The following is a 19,375-nucleotide window of genomic DNA, read 5'->3' as shown; positions in this document are numbered from 1 at the left end:
GCACTGACAGACTTTGGAGATCGTTCCTCCCCCAAAGTGTGCGACTCTTTAATTCCCCCCGGGTTAAACGTTAAAATTATACAAAGTTATTGTCTGTCTGTATACCTACATTGTTATCACTCTTTAATTTAATATTGTTCTTTATCAGTATGCTGCTGTTGGAGTATGTTAATTTCTCCTTGGGATTAATAAAGTATCTATCTATCTATCTATCTATCTAAGTAAACAAAGCATAGGTATCATTGTATCTGTTGATTTAGCCTTAACAAAAAAGCTTTTTTTAATTAATCTGTTTTCTGTCTGGGGGCGGCACGGTGGCGCCGTGTTACCGCTGCTTTCTCGCAGTTAGGAAACCTGTGTTCGCTTCCCGGGTCCTCCCTGAGTGGAGTTTGCCTGTTCTCCCCGTGTCTGCATGGGTTTCCTCCCACAGTCCAAAGACATGCAGGTTAGGTGCACTGGCGATTCTAAATTGACCCTAGTGTGTGCTGTGTGTGTGTGTGTGTGCGCGCCCTACCCGTGGTTTGTTTCCTGCCTTGCGCCCTGTGTTGGATAAGTTTGGCTTCAGCAGACCCCCGTCACCCTGTAGTTAGGATGTAGCGGGTTGGATAATGGATGTATGGTTGGATGTTTGTTGTCGTCGTCTTTATTATTTTTCAAACCTCCAATTTTCTTTAAAACTCTGGCCGATCTGTGCCCGCCCCCGATTTGGTGTCTCCGCCTCTGCCGCTCTGACAGTAGTAGTGCATTCTATGGTGACTCCTTTATGGAAGATGGACGACGCTGCATTAGATTAGACTCACCCAACATGGCCAGCCTATTGTGTCCGCGCTAATTTCCGTTTTTTTTTTCTTCCTAACACCACCCAGTCTGCCTGCGCGAACATGGAGGCGATGGTGATGCTGGAAGGGCTAGAAGAACGATTGGAGAGGCTTGAGAAGCGACTTGATGTGGATAAAAATGTCCAGACAGGCAAACCGGTGAAGGTAAGCGAGTGATTATTCGGTTATACTTTATCGTGTCTGCAAAATTAGACGACATAATTCTGAACGTCCACTTTACTTCCCCTCGATTGAAATGTTATTACTTCTCGTAACGCATACATATATGCACCAATGCGAGAGGTGTTCTACCTGCATCCTACAACATTACTGTGCTGTTTTTGCTGTAATATCGCGAACATGAAATCATGTCATGGCAGAAGCTCCTAGTTATTGACACAGTGACAAACAGCTCCGAGGTTAGCCTCTGTGTACGGGCCATAGATCTGGTATGCGCCCCGGCTTATGTGCTGCATGTCAACTAATAAAGCGATTGTAAAGATGAGGAAGAAAGTCGAATTAGAAACAAAAAAAATCTACTGTCGCATTACTCGGAGAAACCGAGTTAGGACTTATTTCGGTATAACGCGTTTCGTAACGAACACCCACTCAGAAGAAAGTGTATAGCTTCTGGAGGTTTGTAGGACTGAACTGGGAGCCACTTTACCAATGAGAAGTTTGTGTCCCCATTAGTCCTGACCAGCCCAGGGACAAACATGACTAAAGCAGTTTGAATGCTAGAAATGTTTAATAACAGTCATTCAAGTAGAACTAACAGGTCTTGTTTAACCCCATGGACGACGAAAAGCTTTTAATTTGTTGTTTAAGTGTTTGGAATTGTTATATGCATTTGCACATTCACACACCTGCCTTCATTCTCCACTGTTTGTCATTCACCCACCATATCCATCCATCCATTTTCCAACCCGCTATATTCCTAACTACAGGGTCACGGGGTCTGCTGGAGCCAATCCCAGCCAACACAGGGCACAAGGCAGGAACCAATCCTGGGCAGGGTGCCAACCCACAGCAGACCCACCATATCCTATTGGATAAACCCAAGACAATAGAAGAGGTGATCCTTCCCATATGTCATGTCTTTCCATATTTGTGATCTTCCTGTTTCATACAGCAGGTGATCTGCTGTGGAGCGCTCTATTCCCTTCTCCCCCATGCGTATAGGTAATGACAAACTGGAAAACAATCATAGTATTCATCAATGCCCAGCCACACACAAATTAATAGAATATGTAAGCTTGGTTTGATAATAGAAAATAACAGTTGTGGTTTACAATGAAAAAACAATGTGAATGTAGTGAGGGTATCCTCTTTAATGTTCCCAAGCTTAACCCTAAAATTATTTAACCACATCAGTCTTGTGTAATGCAGTAGGACTTTAGCTAGGTCATAACATTTTAATTGCATTGTCATTGTATATGTCAGTTTGCCCTGTAATGGACTGGCACAGGTTGTCGGAACTGGCTCTAGTTTCCAGTCATTTTAACTGGACCAAGTGGGTTTGGAAGATGGATGGATGAATGAGGCCACTGCCTGAGCCACTAGGGGCCAAAGTAAACCAAAAATATTTAAAAAGTGTACAGAACTGCATACTGGCTTGGACTGGTATTTTTTACATCATATTAAAGTGGGTATTTACTGTTTATTAAAATTGTATTAATTTTGTTTTCTTGTATTAAGTAATATGCCTATGGGGCTGTTAAAGTAAAATAAATATGGAGGTCATAATTCTGCTTCTGTGGACATTTGTCTGCTCTCTCTCTTGACAGTGTGTTGATGCATTGGTTAGAATTCAGGCATCCCTTAGTGCTATGGCCAACAAGCGGGAGCGAGTCAAAAGCCTCCACAAGAAAAGTAAGTGCTTTTGGGGTTTGTCTGTTTGCTTAATTAGCTTCTAGCTGCTCTTTTTTTCGGGAGTGAAACAAGTTTTCCATGCATACTTTGATTTAACTGGACTTGTTTTTCTTACTAATTGGTTTTTAATGAGCTTTTGCATTGTTTCCATTCTAGTTGATGACCTGATGAAGTACTTGGACCCTCAATTTACTGAGCGAATTACTGTGCCTGATGCAGTGAGACTTGAGTGTGTGCTTGCAGGTGGGTCATAGCTGAACTCTACAACTGTTTTCTTTTTTTGTGTGCCTGAATTTTAGTATGAGAATTGTGTTGATGACTCCTTTTCGACATATCCTAAGATATCATTAGTTTCAGTTTAAATTTATCCCTAGATGGGCAGCTGTTTCATTTATTGCTGTATTTATATCATAAATTATATAGATTGTCTTATATCTCTAAAATTCAAATTATTGTCTTTCAGTGTTGTTGTTAGTCCTGTTGATACAGAAATATAAAAAAAAATGCTGTGACAATAGAGTACATGGTATCATGACATAGCGCTGCAGACATGGGTTAGTTAGCAAAGTAATGGCAATGCAATCATTTAGATTTAAACGTACGGAATATGCCCCACATAACAAATAACCTCCATGCAATACAAGTGCCTGGACTGCAGATTTGTTAAGTTTAAGTTTGTCACATGTATAGTAATATTGAATTAGTAGTGCAGATGTTCCCATAATGGTGCCCTGGTAACTGTGTGTGAGTTAATAGTTTAAATGCCCAAAAGTCTGAGTCTGCTGTCATATGCCATTTAAGTGCTGCACTTGCATGATGGTGGTGAGGCCAGCATTTTGTTTTCTTCTGTAGTACATGTGTTTTGATACAAAATTAGTGCAAAGCAGCAGTTTTGAAATCTGATGGTGACGATTGTAAAACCAAAAGGTGAAATGCTCAAACAAAGTTTACATTGCAGCTTGTATCTTAGATACTGTATTATTGAAAAGAAGTAAAAAATGTTGGTATTTTGCCATTTCACAAATTGATCTGCCTATGATGCACCATTTTTCTGGAATACAGTAATCCCTCCTCCATCGCGGGGGTTGCGTTCCAGAGCCACCCACGAAATAAGAAAATCCGCGAAGTAGAAACCATATGTTTATATGGTTATTTTTATATTGTCATGCTTGGGTCACAGATTTGCGCAGAAACACAGGAGGTTGTAGAGGGACAGGAACGTTATTCAAACACTGCAAACAAACATTTGTCTCTTTTTCAAAAGTTTAAACTGTGCTCCATGACAAGACAGAGATGACAGTTCTGTCTCACAATTAAAAGAATGCAAACATATCTTCCTCTTCAAAGGAGTGCGTGTCAGGAGCAGAGTCTGTCAGAAAGACAGAGTAAAGCAAACAAATCAATAGGGCTGTTTGGCTTTTAAGTATGCGAAGCACCGCCGGTACAAAGCTATTGAAGGCGGCAGCTCACACCCCCTCTGTCAGGAGCAGAGAGAGACAGAGAAAAACAAAGTCAAAAATCAATATGTGCCCTTTGAGCTTTTAAGTATGCGAAGCACTGTGCAGCATGTCACTTCAGGAAGCAGCTGCACACAGAAGGTAGCAACGTGAAGATAATCTTTCAGCATTTTTAGACGAGCGTCCGTATCGTCTAGGTGTGCGAACAGCCCCCCTGCTCACACCCCCTACGTCAGGATCAGAGAAAGTCAGCGCAAGAGAGAGAGAAAAGTAATTTGGGTAGCTTCTCAGCCATCTGCCAATAGCGTCCCTTGTATGAAATCAACTGGGCAAACCAACTGAGGAAGCATGTACCAGAAATTAAAAGACCCATTGTCCTCAGAAATCCGCGAACCAGCAAAAAATCCGCGATATATAATTAAATATGCTTACATATAAAATCCGTGATAGAGTGAAGCCGCGAAAGGCGAAGCGCGATATAGCGAGGGATCACTGTATACTACAGCTTTCAATGCATGTTTCTTGCGTGTCTGTTGTTTCCTGTCTGGTGCATCTGCTCCTTTTTTTTAATTCCAGTTTAGTTAGGCAGTTGCTAGGCCAGTTTCTTTCTGCACTATGTCCATACAAATTCTGCAGGAAGACATCTTTCCATGTATTGAAAGGAAAATAATAAATAGCTAACATTTTTGGACTTGGAGGATGAATCTCCAACAAAGAAAAAATTTACGGTGAGTTGAGAATGTGTATTTATTATCTCCGTCTTTATATGCTGTACTACTGCTATCTGTCAAGGACAGTTTGAGTCATAGTAATCGTATCTTAAGTTAGATTTAAGATTCTTGTTTTCACCTTTCACACATACAAATACACTTGCTTTTCAGAATGAGCAAAAGCATAGTGCAAATTGAAGGGGGGCTTACTGAATAGGCTTGGTACCGTGGATGAGTTAGTGAACTTTTCTTTTTATGTCAGTTAGTGTATTTTGTAATATTAAATACAGCCACAAGTAAATAAATATTACTAATGAAAATTCATTAAATTAAAAACATTGAAAGAAAAAATGGGATTTAATGTTTGAAAGGTAAGTGTCACTATAAAACTTTATTTTCTGTGATTGCTTAAAAATGTACTTTTTGCACTCACAGAGGAGGAGTTCATTATGTCACAGGCCAGCCTTCTGGAGCATATGAGTAGCCTTGTACCACTGCTGGACAGCACATATATAAAAGGTAAGGTGGTCCTGAGAACACTTCATGTACAATAGAACAGAATGTACTAAAATGTATGAGTTATCAGTGGTAGCTAACAAATCGTAGCAAGCTGAGGAGGAAATGTTGGGAGTCTTTCTGTGGTGCTTTGTTTCTCTCCAAAATAATAATAAGAAACACAGTCCTGGGGGGTATTTTCCGTACGTCGCTTAAATCATCCGAGATCAGATGCCTCATCCTGGATGAGTTAATGCCAGTGAAACTCATGCTGGATAAGTCAGTTTTTCAAACGCAGCCATGTATTAGATTAGTGTAGCTGGATCTAATCATCCAAGATGAATGGGCGTGGCTGCGCTGATTGAAAAGCCCATATATATTGAGTCTAGAAAACATGATCAGCAAGTCTTTGATAGGCTGTAACAAAATGACAAAAGAACAGACGCATTTTTTTTCACACAAGCGGAGCAGGACCTTTTATTCAAAGGACGTGAAAAATTTCAAGATTTAATATGCACAAGGGGTAACACTGCAAAAGCAGCCCAAACCAGAAAAGACGGCTGGCAAAAAGTGGGCAACAAATTCAACGCTAAGTAGTGTGAATTGTACTTACTGAATGCAGTGTTTCATTTCCTATGTGTCGGATTAATTATTACTTAATATGCCATAATTCTAGATCAAACGTGAGCACAAGGAGAACATGAGAACAGGTTAAAGTGAAGTACAAGAATATACTTCAAACTGTAAATATTGGTATATAACTATTTAAAGAATTGTTGACATAAATAATCATATATAATATAAAAAAAACATTAATTCTAAAGTTAATAAGAAGGCAGACAAGCAAAAAACAGGTGGAGGTGCACGCGGTTCAGACCTAACCCCTGCAGAAGAGTTGGCTGTCCAGCAAAATGCCCATCGCCCTGTTTCTGAGGGCATTCAAGGGGGAAGCTCCTGTCCTGAACCAGTGGCAGGATGCAATGGTCACTTCATTTCAGGTAAAGGATGGTCATTGCATATATTTGTCATCAATGTGTGCCATAAGTATGTTCCATATAGCCCTCTTTTTTTGTTGGGTCAGTTGCAGGGAATGTCCTATCACAAGAACCTGTGTCTGACCAACGAGATATTGACAAAGGTCAAATATTTGAGGAAGACGCTGTGTCTGATTATTCATCAGGAGGAGAGATACATTTTCCAAATAATGTTTGCTCAAACTCTGCTCTGATCAGTCCCATGTGCCCCAATCACATTTGGAAATCCTGGCTAATGAGAATGTTAGGCTGATTGTGAGATTCTTTATGGAACTGTGGGTGTTTTTACCTGTGTATTACCTACCTGCAATGGCATGAAACACCTCTTTTATTGTATGCACACACAGGTGTCCAGGAAACACTATGAAAACCTGAAGGAAATATTTCAGAGCCAAGCAGACTTTACGAATTGCCTGGCAAACTGTACTTTTAGATAGATTTTCCGCATCCCCTACAGTATATAAAAAAAAAAGTGCCGCTTGCCAAAAACCTCAAAACAATGCATACTGTCTGTGTGGTTGTGAGAGCCCGACTTCGCCTAGTTTGACTTTGAATATAAGGTGCTAATAAATCTTTGAGGTACAATATTCCCCCTCTGCTAAAGCGGTATCTTTCGAAAAGAATTTCCTCCAGGAGCAATAAAGGATCTTGCCGATCGCGCAAAACCCTCTCTGTATGAAATTCTCTTCTTATAATTTGCGCACCGATATCAATTGGTCGCTCATTCATGAACGGTGAAGCCATGACTGAATGAATTCCATGCACGGACACTGATTAAGTGTGTGAGCTAAGCCTTGTTTACATAGAACAAACCTGCTCTGAGCAGGTTTGCGGATTAGGATGTGTTGCTATGACAACACATCCAGCAAGAGTTTCGAAAAACCGACAGATCCAGAATCATGCCAATCGTCAACAGTTACATCCGGCTAAACGAGTAATCCACGTACGAAAAATACCCCCCTGATTAACATGGTGACTCACTGTAAATATTATGAAATGTTTACCTGAAGTGTCAAACTAAAAATACCAATCTGTTACTGATAAAAGTCTGTTTGGTAAAAGCTGTACAATTAAGTAAGAGTATTTGCCTTTTGGTTAGTAGATTATCAAGATTAAATGTGCATCTTTATACTCCACAGTGGTCCCTGAACATGCAACCAAACTGCAGTCCCTATCTCAAATTCACATCCAACAGCAGGTACGCAATATGACTCCTTTATCAGTACTCATGAGTAATTTCTGCAGATTAGGAGAGAAGAATTTGAGGATTTACTGTTTACATGCTAGACCATAACAGCTGATCTGAAGTGAACAGATCTCCCTGTCATCACGCTTGATGCCGTTTTGCTTTCTTACAGGATCAGTGCGAATCCCTCACAGATGGCACAAAGAAGCTCTTTGAAGACTACAACAAAATGGTATCCTTTTAATTTGCAGCATAGAAATCTAAAAAAAAAGCTGCTTGTGTCCTATCTGTAAGGGCCATGGTCTAAAGTTTCATAGTGCTCTTAAGACAATAAGAACTTTCATTTGTACTTAATTCATTTAGTCTTTCCGTGGCCCATATGGTTATTTGCTTTTCACTGTTAGAAGACCAATAAGAATTAATCTTTGGCAATCCAAAGACTTCAGAAAGTTTACAAACCAGTTAAATACACAGTCACTTAAAGGTACAGTGATCCCTTGCTATATCGCGCTTCGCCTTTCGCGGCTTCACTCCATCGCGGTTTTTATATGTAAGCATATTTAAATATATATCGCAGATTTTTCGCTGCTTCGCGAGTTTCTGCGGACAATGGGTCTTTTAATTTCTGGTATATGCTTCCTCAGTTGGTTTGCCCAGTTGATTTCATACAAGGGACGCTATTGGCAGATGGCTGAGAAGCTACCCAACTTACTTTCTCTCTCTCTCTTGCGCTGACGTAGGGGGGTGTGAGCTGACGATAGGGATGTTGCTACCTTCTGTGTGCAGCTGCTTCCTGAAGGACATGCTTCATGGTGCTTCGCATACTTAAAAGCTCAAAGGGCACGTATTGATTTTTGACTTTGTTTTTCTCTGGCTCTCTCTCTCTTCCTGCTCCTGACGGAGGGGGTGTGAGCTGCCGCCTTCAACAGCTTTGTACCGGCGGTGCTTCGCATACTTAAAAGCCAAACAGTCCTATTGATTTTTTTTTTTTTTTGACTGTTTGCTTTGTTCTCTCTCTCTCTCCTGACGTGCACTCCTTTGAAAAGGAAGATATGTTTGCATTCTTTTAATTGTGAGACAGAACTGTCATCTCTGTCTTGTCATGGAGCACAGTTTAAACTTTTGAAAAAGAGACAAATGTTTGTTTGCAGTGTTTGAATAATGTTCCTGTCTCTCTACAACCTCCTGTGTTTCTGCGCAAATCTGTGACCCAAGCATGACAATATAAAAATAACCATATAAACATATGGTTTCTACTTCACGGATTTTCTTATTTCGCGGGTGGCTCTGGAACGCAACCCCCGTGGTGGAGGAGGGATTACTGTACATAGAAATTGAGCAAATTGGAAAAAGATTCAAAGTGAAATGGGATTACCAAGCAAAACAGTCTTAATTTCTGATTTTTCACGATGTTATTCACCTCTGCTCAATCCGTCATAGGAGTCTGTTTACCTTCATGACTTTTGAGCCATTATGAGTTTCATGCTTATGAACACCACAATTTACAATGTTTGGATTGGAAATTATGAATTTAGCTGCGTTGTATTTAAGCTAAAAAAAAATACTTTCTAAAAATTGATTACAGAGCAGAGGCCAATGGTGCTTTGTGTTTTTTGTGCGTTCTCTTTCTGTATTTGTAGGGCTTTTGTGTATTCTTCAGTACTTTTCCAGACCCCATAGATATTAATGTTTAAGTTAATTGGATTTTCTGAATTGGTTCTGGCAGACTGTTTTGAGTTACTTCCTACCATGTATGTGATTCCATTAGGAAAAACTTGTCCATATCAAACAAGTATGATTTATTCACTTTAAATGTAGAAGTCTTGTGGCAATCATAATTCTTAATTTATTGTTGTAAACAATTGTTTAAACCAGTCGGTTCTCTTTTCTCAAACAGGAATTCATACTGCTATGTTCACATTGTGTAAAATTGTAATAAACTTTAACTGCCCCCTCTGTTGTTTTTAAAGAACAAAATGACTTCTTAATGGAGTTGGCCTGCCAACCGCTAAAAAAATTGATTACCTGCCTCAGAGTGTTTGACTTTGAAGCTTTGAGTATTATATAAAAATTATACCACGTAATAGGTTGAATTGCGAAAGGGGTCTTGCAGAAGTAGGAGTATTACTACAGTGTAAATAGACACATACTGTAATGCTGATTCCAAAAAATTAGTAATTCACAAGTTGTCATGAAATGTACATCACCCACTCACACAGTTCACTATTTATATAAATTAACAATTCACCTTAATACCCAGTAGTGTTTGCAGTTGCTACATACTGGCACACTTACCAGGAGTACATTGTTTACATTTGTTTGTGGAACTGTTCTGCAGTTTGGGTGTGATGGTACACTGTCATTTAAAAGCATGCCGTGCCTCTGAGCTTCATATTTAGGATGTCGATATTCGATACACTATTGATGGGTACCAATATATGAAACCTTGCACAATAAGGTAGCAGACCTGGGGCCTCATGTATAACGCCGTGCGTAGAACTCACACTATAACATGGCGTAAGCACAAAAGCGGGATTGTGCGTGCGCACAGAAAAATCCAGATGCAGGAATCTGTGCGCACGCATAATTTCACGTTCTTCCACTACATAAATCCCGATCAGCGTGAAAAGTAACGCACGTGCACGCGCCTTCTGTCCCGCTCCAACTCCTCCCAGAATTACGCCTCTTTGAATATGCAAATCAATATAAATAGCCTTCTGTGTAAAGACAATGGGAAAAGCACAGGGGAAAATATAAGAATTTCAGCGAATACCAAGTGGAGGCAAAGGAAAAACGTACTATTTGTTGGTTTAAACAGTGATATAAGCAACAAAAGAAAGTTGATCGAGTGACAGAGTGTCGGAAAAACTCGAAAGATCAAATTCACAAAGTCGCACAGTGCCCGAAATAAAAAAGAAATCACATATCAAAGTCGCCGTGAAAAGGCAAGTCGTAGCCCACCGTCTGAGTGTCATATGAAAGCGTATTAGGGTACAAACAAAAAACATAGGCACACAGTGGGAAAAAAGCATGAAATGTCAACTTTAATCTCGAAATTTCCACTTTAATCACGTAGTTTATTTTGCCATTAAAGTAGAACATCATAAACTTCATCTTAAAATCGTTTATTTTACTAGTTTCTCAAGTAGCATGTTAAATGCTTTGTTCTGTGTTTGATCTTCTATGTGCTCTATGTGTGTGAATCACTACGTGCTTCCATTCTTTCTCTTTCTCCGACAGGACACAGAATGCATTACATTCGAGATATTACAGCTCTCTGAATAATTAAAATGCTGAGATGTATACGTGATATCATTTTCATGATGATAGGAATGAAAGCATGTTATTAAACATGGGAACACGGTGGCGCAGTGATTGTTCATATCTCACGCAAGAGGCTTGCTGCGCCATGTGCGACCTTCGATGAAATAATTTATTACAGAAGTACTGTCTCTTTCAAACGTACTAACCTCCAATTCCTGTCCATACTTTTCTTTCTCCAATCGCCACACAATCAGCTCTGTAATAGATGTTAAGCCATTTGTAAGCTTAGAACGCCGATTCTTCAAAACTTTTAAGGAACATTGAAATATCTTCGTAGTATATGTTTAATTATTCTATTCGTCTATCCTTCCAGTGTCGCGTCAGCACCAGCAAGAATACAGCGCAAGGCAGGAGCTATCCTTGAACTAGCTATACGCTGCGGTACGTGTCCTCACATGTTTAATTATTAACAATACAGATTATTTAAATGAAGTTAAAGTTTTATCTGTATACTATAAGCAACATATTTTGCTGCATTTCATCTTAAAAATGATATTGTCATCATACGCTCTTTATAAAGTAGCGCAGGTTGTGCAATATTATAACTGTAGTGTAAGTTTACAGTGAGGTGATTGTACTTATAAGTACAAACCGTTCTACAAGGAGCACTTGATGGACTGATTGAGTGCGTTTATAGTTCTTGGGATGAAACTGTTTCTGAAACGCGAGGTCCGTACAGGAAAGGCTTTGACGCTTTTTGCCGTGGTTGAGGTAGTGTGTACTTGAAACTGTATACCGATAATTCTCTTTCCGATCATCTGCTGCTGTGATTCACACTCAGATACAGTGATATAAATACTCAGAGTGGTGCAGTGAGAGTAATATGGAAAAAGATGATCCGCAGTGGCAACCCTTAACGGGAGTAGCAAAAAGAAGAACAAGATGCAGTGAGCGTAACAACGCTAAAGCAGTTATGGTATTTGGAATACTATGGCTATTCCCTGGCCCATTATATTGCTACAGGTTAATTACGATCAGATGCATTACACTAATAAACAAAATGCAGTTAATTTCGGTGTATTTATAAAGCCGCGTCCGGAATGTGGAGCTAAGAAAGAAAGGATGAGCACACAGGAACAGTAGTTTGACCATTCTGTGGACCATTATATTGTTACAGGTTAATTACAATCAGATGCATTAAATTTATGAACGATATGCGGTTAATTTCAGTGTATTTGATAAAGCCGCCGTCGTGGATGTGGATCTAAGAAAGGGTGATCACACAGGAACAGTAGCACTGCTTTGACGCTGGGTGCCGCCAGTCTGCAAAACCGAGCGGAGAAATTGCGTACGCCAAGGTATGAGTTACCGTGGAAATGTGCGTGGCTTTACGCCAAGTTTAGGTTTTATACATCGCGATTTGAGCGTGGAAACATTCGTACGCAACATTTCTGTGCGTACGCACCGTTTATACATGAGGCCCCTGGTATCACAGTCATCTTTATGGTTAAATCAGCGGATTAAAGTGCAGGCCAGTGCACTATAAATAAGCTATTCATTTGGCCCTAGGCACTGTTAGGAAATTAAATTCATTGATAAATGTATACTTTCCTGATAGGATTTTCTGTCATTACAAAAACTAATTTTGACCAGTTTATCAACTATTTCATTGGCTGTAGTGCATATCTGGCATTATAACAGTTCATTGAATGTAAAGTATCATTAATAAACAATTCTTCTGGCTGCTTCCATTAGGGGTTGCCACAGCGGATCATCTTCTTCCATATCTTTCTGTCCTCTACATCTTGCTCTGTCACACCCATCACTTGCATATCCACTCTCACCACATCCATAAACCTTCGCTTATGCCTTCCTCTTTTCCTCTTCCCTGGCAGCTCTATCTTTAGCATCCTTCTCCCAATATACCCAGCATCTCTCCTCTGTTCATGTCCAAACCAACGCAATCTCGCCTCTCTGACTTTGTCTCCCAACCGTCCAACTTGAGTTGACCCTCTAATATACTCATTTCTAATCCTATCCATCCTGTAGAATTCATATAAAAACATGGTGTATGCACAAAAATTTGAGATGCATAAAACTGTGCTTAAGCAAAGTTCTATGCATTTTTTCCTTTATAAATCCCAGTCATCGTGAATTTTAACACATATGCATGTACCTAAATCCCCACTCCAAGTCCTCCCAGAATTTCACCAATTAGATTATGCAAATCAATATAAATAACCCCTTCCGTTCAGTTCATTGTAAAAGACAATGGCAAAAGTACATAGGTGGGAAAAAAGAAAGAATTTCAGCGACTACAAAATGTAGGTCTTGCTCAGTGAAGTTGAGGCAAGGAAAAATGTACTATTTGGTGGCTTAAGTAGTAGTATAGGCAACAAAAAGAAATTGATGGAGTGGTGAAGGCACTCAAAAGTTCAGGTTTAGAAAGCCACACAGAGCCCAAAATAAATAAGAAGAGGTCAGACATCAAAGTCACCGTGAAAAGGCGAGTCGCAGTGTTCCAGCGTCTGAGTGTCATATGGAAGTCGACATGTCTCGTAGTTTATTTTGTCATTAATGCAAGATGTTGTAAACTTCATCTTAAAATCAATGTTTAATTTACTAGAGTTTCTCAAACCCCATTGTACATAAATAGCACGTTGAATGCTTTGTATTCTAATTGTTCCCCGACCCAGTCATTAATTGCTACATGTTTCTTAGGCAGGCTTTCTCTTATGCCTGCAGGAGTGCACAGACAGTGATTGTCATACAGAATAAATTGCATTCATGATATTACAGGGGCGGCACGGTGGCGCAATGGGTAGCGCTGCTGCCTCGCAGTTAGGAGACCCGGGTTTGCTTCCTGGGTCCTCCCTACGTGGAGTTTGCATGTTCTCCCCGTGTCTGCGTGGGTTTCCTCTGGGTACTCCAGTTTCCTCCCACAGTCCAAAGACATGCAGGTTAGGTGAATTGGCGATTCTAAATGGTCCCTAGTATGTGCTTGGTGTGTGTGGGCTGGCGCCCTGCCCGGGGTTTGTTTCCTGCCTTGAGTCCTGTGTTGGCTGGAATTGGCTCCAGCACACCCCCGTGACCCTGTAATTAGGATATAGCGGGTTAGATATTACAGCTCACTGAACATTTTAGAATACTAAGATGTATATGCAATATTTTCATGAAGAAATGCATTTAAGCCTGTTTTAAACAAATGGGGTTACTGTGACGCAGCGGTAGCACTGCAGCTTCGCATTAAAGGTGTCCCATGCCTGGAGTTTTTATGTTTTCGTGGTCGCTTTCCTCCATGTGCTTCGGTTTCCTTCTAAAGGTATGCAGGTTAGGTGATCTGATGATGCTAAATTAATGCTACTACTGTATGCATTTGCTCATGTTCGCTCTGAGATGAGCTGGCGCCCCATCCAGGGATGGTTCCTGCCTCGCACACTTACTGGATGGAATAAACGTGTCTAACAAAGATCTCTCAATGTTTCTTAAAATTTCTGAAAACTTGGTGTTCTAAGTTTATAGCTAATTTTATTATCACACACATGTTTACTATGTGGTAATTGGTTATGTGGGGAAAGGAAACAAGAATAGGAACTAGAGTTTAGTATGTTTGATAGAGACAGCACAGATGCAGTAAAGAAAGCCTGCTTAATTGTGCAGCCCTATCGAGATGTGTACTTTTTTTCATACAAAAGTTTGCACATGGAAATGGGTTATAATTAAGTGTCACCTCATTACATGTTTTGTAGTGTTTTTGTTGTCATTTTGAAACCCACTTAAGCCAGACCAAGGTTGTGGGTTTGGGGGTGGCGTTTTTAGCTGGAGCCTACCCCAGCTAGCATAGGGTGCGTGACAGGAACAAAGCTGAACAAGGTGCCAGTCCATTGCAGGGCAAACACACACTAGAACCAATTTAGCATCGCCAGTTCACCTAACTTGCATGTCTTTGGACAGTGGGAGGAAACCTGCACAGAGAACATGCAAACTTCACACAGGGAGGGCCTAGGATGTAAACATCCGTCCATCCATCCATTTTCCAACCCGCTGAATCTGAACACAAGGTCACGGGGGTCTGCTGGAGCCAATCCCTGCCTACACAGGGCACAAGGCAAGAACCAATCCCGGGCAGGGTGCCAACCCACCGCAGAGGATGTAAACACTATTCTCTTTACTGCGAGGCAACAGTGTGCCACCCCTGTTTTGGGATATTTTTCCATTCCATTGTATAAAGTATGGTAACATAGTGGTTATTATTTGCTTTCTCAATGAAACCGAGAACATGTGGTACAGTGATCCCTCGCTATATCGCGCTTCACCTTTCGCGGCTTCACTTTATCGCGGATTTTATATGTAAGCATATTTAAATATATATCGCGGATTTTTTGCTGGTTCGCGGATTTCTGAGGACAATGGGTATTTTAATTTCTGGTACATGCTTCCTCAGTTGGTTTGCCCAGTTGATTTCATACAAGGGACGCTATTGGCAGATGGCTGAGAAGCTACCCAACTTACTTTTCGCTCTCTCTCTCTCTCTCTCTCTCTCTCTCTCTCTTGCGCTGACTTTCTCTGATCCTGACGTAGGGGGTGTGAGCAGGGGGGGCTGTTCGCACACCTAGACGATACAGACGCTCGTCTGAAAATGCTGAAAGATTATCTTCACGTTGCTATGTTCTGTGCAGCTGCTTCCTGAAGCGACATACTGCACGGTGCTTCGCATACTTAAAAGCTCGAAGGGCACGTATTGATTTTTGACTGTTTGTGTTTCTCTCTCTCTCTCTCCCCCCATCCCCCCCCACACCGCTCCTGACGGAGGGGGTGTGAGCTGCCGCCTTCAACAGCTTTGTACCGGCGGTGCTTCGCATACTTAAAAGCCAAACAGCCCTATTGATTTGTTTGCTTTCCTCTGTCTTTCTGACAGTCTGTGCTCCTGCGCACTCCTTTGAAAAGGAAGATATGTTTGCATTCTTTTAATTGTGAGACAGAACTGTCATCTCTGTCTTGTCATGGAGCACAGTTTAAACTTTTGATAAAGAGACAAATGTTTGTTTGCAGTGTTTGAATAACGTTCCTGTCTCTCTACAACCTCCTGTGTTTCTGCGCAAATCTGTGACCCAAGCATGACAATATAAAAATAACCATATAAACATATGGTTTCTACTTCGCGGATTTTCTTATTTCGCGGGTGGCTCTGGAACGCAACCCCCGCGATGGAGGAGGGATTACTGTAATTCCAAACACAAGTGATCTCTGTATGGAGTTTGCATATTCTTGTTGTGTTCGCTTGCATTTTCTCTACTCTTGTTTTCTCCCCCATCATGAACACAAGCTTTTTGATTAATGGCTAACTTTAAACTGGCCGTGTGTAATTTAATGAACTATTAAAGCTTAGTTTATGTATGGATTACACTGCTGTGAGAATGAGTTCCAGCACTCTTAACCTTATAATGGAAAATGTGAACTCAGAAAATATATGAAAGGAAATTTCTTCGTAAATAATGCTGCATTGGTTGTCATCTAATTTGAAATTTTACTTTGATGGTATTAAAAACCTCAATTATGAGTCTGGCTTACTTCTGTAGTTACGCACATACACATGAGTGCATGCTGTTTATTATTAGGCTTGGCTGTGGAGTTTTAAGTTCTTTTTTCCAAGAGTCGCTACTCTAAGTGAGATGGAAGAATTAAATATCAAAAGCTTTGTATAGAAGGTCATGCTAAGCCTGTGTTTTACTTTTTTCAATCAGAAGTACTTATGTAAACTTCATAAGCAGGTGACTTTTTTTTATTATACAGTAATTAATATTTATGTTCCTTAACACCAGTGTTAGATGTTTCTCTTGTCTAAACAATTTTCTCAATGGGATGAAACGCTGAGAAAGTTGGAGGCAACAGCAAAGCAGGACAAACATGCGACAGAATAAGACTCGTTAAGAACATGTCGTCTGGAGGACTGTAGCTGTGTTTAATGTCCGTGATGGTGTCATCCCAGCTATTAATTTCCCTTTTTTATTTGTGGAGGCATGTATCACACTCTTGAAGAGCACACTATAAGGAAGATGACTTCTTTACCTGCTGCGGTGGTCTGATAGTGAGGTACTGCAGCAGGCCTCAGATCCACAGGAGAGTCCCCTCTCAAGCAAATTTGAAGAAAACTATAATGGCAAATGTAGTACATCTAATTTATCTGTATTTATCAAGTATTGTTTTATGATGACATTAAATGAAAAAGCATGGAACTGTTTTTTTTTTTTTTTTTCTTTTGTAGCCATGGTTCTTTAAATTCTTTGTCAAAACTTTTAGTATGATTTGTTTATAGTTATAGGTCTGGTGGAGAATGGATTAAATAATGCCTTACCACTTCAGAATCTGTCATTTGGCCTCTGGTATAATCCTCTGAGGTTTCTGTGATTTTCAGTAAAAATAGTCTGAAGGCCTACCTCTGAACACATATTGTCTCATCCTTACACTACGACACCGATGTGCTATGCATTCCCCTGTACTAGTACACATCTGTTAATTGTTTTATTTTTATTAAGTACTGACAAATTTACATGGATTATTTAATTAAAGTATTTATGAATATACTGAATGAGCCCCTTTCAATATGCAATATTGTTTTGACAGGAAGGACTAGCGAAGGAGCAAAATATTTTATATTTGTTTTTACAAAATATAATTTGCTTTTGGTAATTCAAAAACAAGAAAATATTCTGTCAACATCCCCAGTGAAAACAAAACATACATATTTCAGCTTAAAAAAACCAAAGGCATGTATAAAAGTACAACTCCGAACAGTGCATATTATGCTTTTCTTTTCATGTCCTTTGCCATGTGACAGCACATGTTCTAGACTGGATTCACATCTAGATGTATTGCACACATGCTTGTAAAACTGCATCACCAGTTGGACTACTTTGTTGGATTTGTATGAGTTTCTGCATACCTTAAGTTATTTAGCTGAAGTCACAAGTACACCAACAACCTTGTTCTCTACTTCAATTAATTAACCAACCAAACAACATCAACCAAGTTTTCACTACTTATATCAAAATACAGTGGTTAGTGTTGCTTCTTCCCAGCTCCCAAGTATCTAGGTTTATTCTGTCCCATTCTTTTTATATGGAGTCTTCCTTGTGTCAGGTACTCTGGTATTATAGGTGGACTGCTGGCCCATCCAGGATTAGTTCCTGATATATTCTCTGCTGGCAGCGTATTGTGCTGATCTCTGAAACTGTGTAATGTATTATTAACTGGATATAGAAAATGGACAGATGTCATTTGTACACTCACTCTTTCTGTTTTGTTTTTTATCCATTTTAAACAAACATCTATATTGCTTTTCCATAATGAACTTCATTCCATGGCTTGTACAATACAACTATAGTGCAATGGTTTCTCTGTTTTGTACAGTTGGAACAGTAGCAGATTAAAGGAGACAGTGGTGGGCATTGAATCTGTGTAATAATTGGTAAGTTCAAACAGAAGTGACAGTGTGACAAGCAGTGTCCTATTATGAGAAATCTGTCGATGAGAAATATCAGTCGTGACATGCTAAGTGCTTATCACTGCTACCTCACAGCCCCATGGTTCTTGGTGTGAATCTCAGCCAGAACACTGTCAGTGTACAGAGTGAACATTCTTCCTGTGTCTATGTTGTTTTCTTTCAGTATTCCACTTCCCAATTGCCGTGCAAGTTGGTTGAATTGGCAACTCTAAAGTGACAATGTTTGAGTGAATGTGGTTGTGAGACTAAGTGTGTCCTGGAATGGACTATCATCCCATCTAGGAATTTTTCCCATCTTGAGATTAGTGATTCGCACCTGACAGATTTGTAGATGGGATGAAAACAAGCATCTACAAATCTGAGGTGTCATGGTTCTCTACTGGAAGAGACTGGTCTGTTTTCTTACAGAAATGTGTGAGCTGCTGCCCCAGGAGGAGGAAGAGGAGTTCCACTGCCTTGGGGTCTTGTTCAGGAGTGATGATAAAGATAATTCTTAAATTAACTAATGAACTGGGGCAGTTCCAGCAGCTTGGTGGATACTCTACAAGACCATGGTCTGGGAATCCTTCAGGAGGTGTTTAGAAGAAGTTGCTGAAGATACGTTAGACTAGTCAGTCTAGATCTGAATGTTATATTGCAGCTAGTGGGTAGGTTGAACCATGGCAGAGTAACCTAGTGCAGTACTTGTGATAAAAGTCTTAAAATAAGCTTTGAAGACCTCACCAAGATAACGTGAATGGTAATAATAATGTTTTCAGAAAATAACTGTAGTAGTAGGGTGTTGTACCGTATTATCCATTATGGATGCAATGAGAAGTCAAGCAGAATGACACCTTTCATTGGTTATCTGAACAGATTACAATATGCAAGCTTTTGAAGCAGCTCAGGCCCCCTTTCCACTACAGCTTGCCTGAAGAAGCAGCCTTAGCTGCTTCGAAAGCTTGCATATTATTTTAATCTGTTCAGTTAGCCAATAAAATTTGTAATTCTGCTTGACTTCTCAGAAAGTAAATGGAAAATGGAGTATAGTAAAAA

At 40.0% G+C, this 19,375-nt stretch overlaps 1 protein-coding gene across 1 annotated transcript; it reads left to right on the top strand.

Annotated features, from left to right (window-relative positions):
• Window positions 1-755: 755 nt before the first annotated feature.
• dctn3 (dynactin 3 (p22)) lies at window positions 756-17,072 on the top strand. Its single transcript, XM_028817482.2, has 7 exons — window positions 756-983; window positions 2,606-2,690; window positions 2,847-2,933; window positions 5,293-5,376; window positions 7,526-7,584; window positions 7,745-7,804; window positions 16,665-17,072. The coding sequence occupies exons 1-7, from the start codon at window positions 882-884 to the stop codon at window positions 16,755-16,757; spliced, it is 570 nt and encodes a 189-aa protein (XP_028673315.2). The 5' UTR covers window positions 756-881; the 3' UTR covers window positions 16,758-17,072.
• Window positions 17,073-19,375: the final 2,303 nt, after the last annotated feature.

Source organism: Erpetoichthys calabaricus, chromosome 13, assembly GCF_900747795.2.
Source record: "Erpetoichthys calabaricus chromosome 13, fErpCal1.3, whole genome shotgun sequence".
NCBI lineage: Eukaryota > Metazoa > Chordata > Cladistia > Polypteriformes > Polypteridae > Erpetoichthys > Erpetoichthys calabaricus.
The sequence above is the reverse complement of the archived record's forward strand: the minus strand, read 5'-3'. Positions and strand labels throughout refer to the sequence as shown.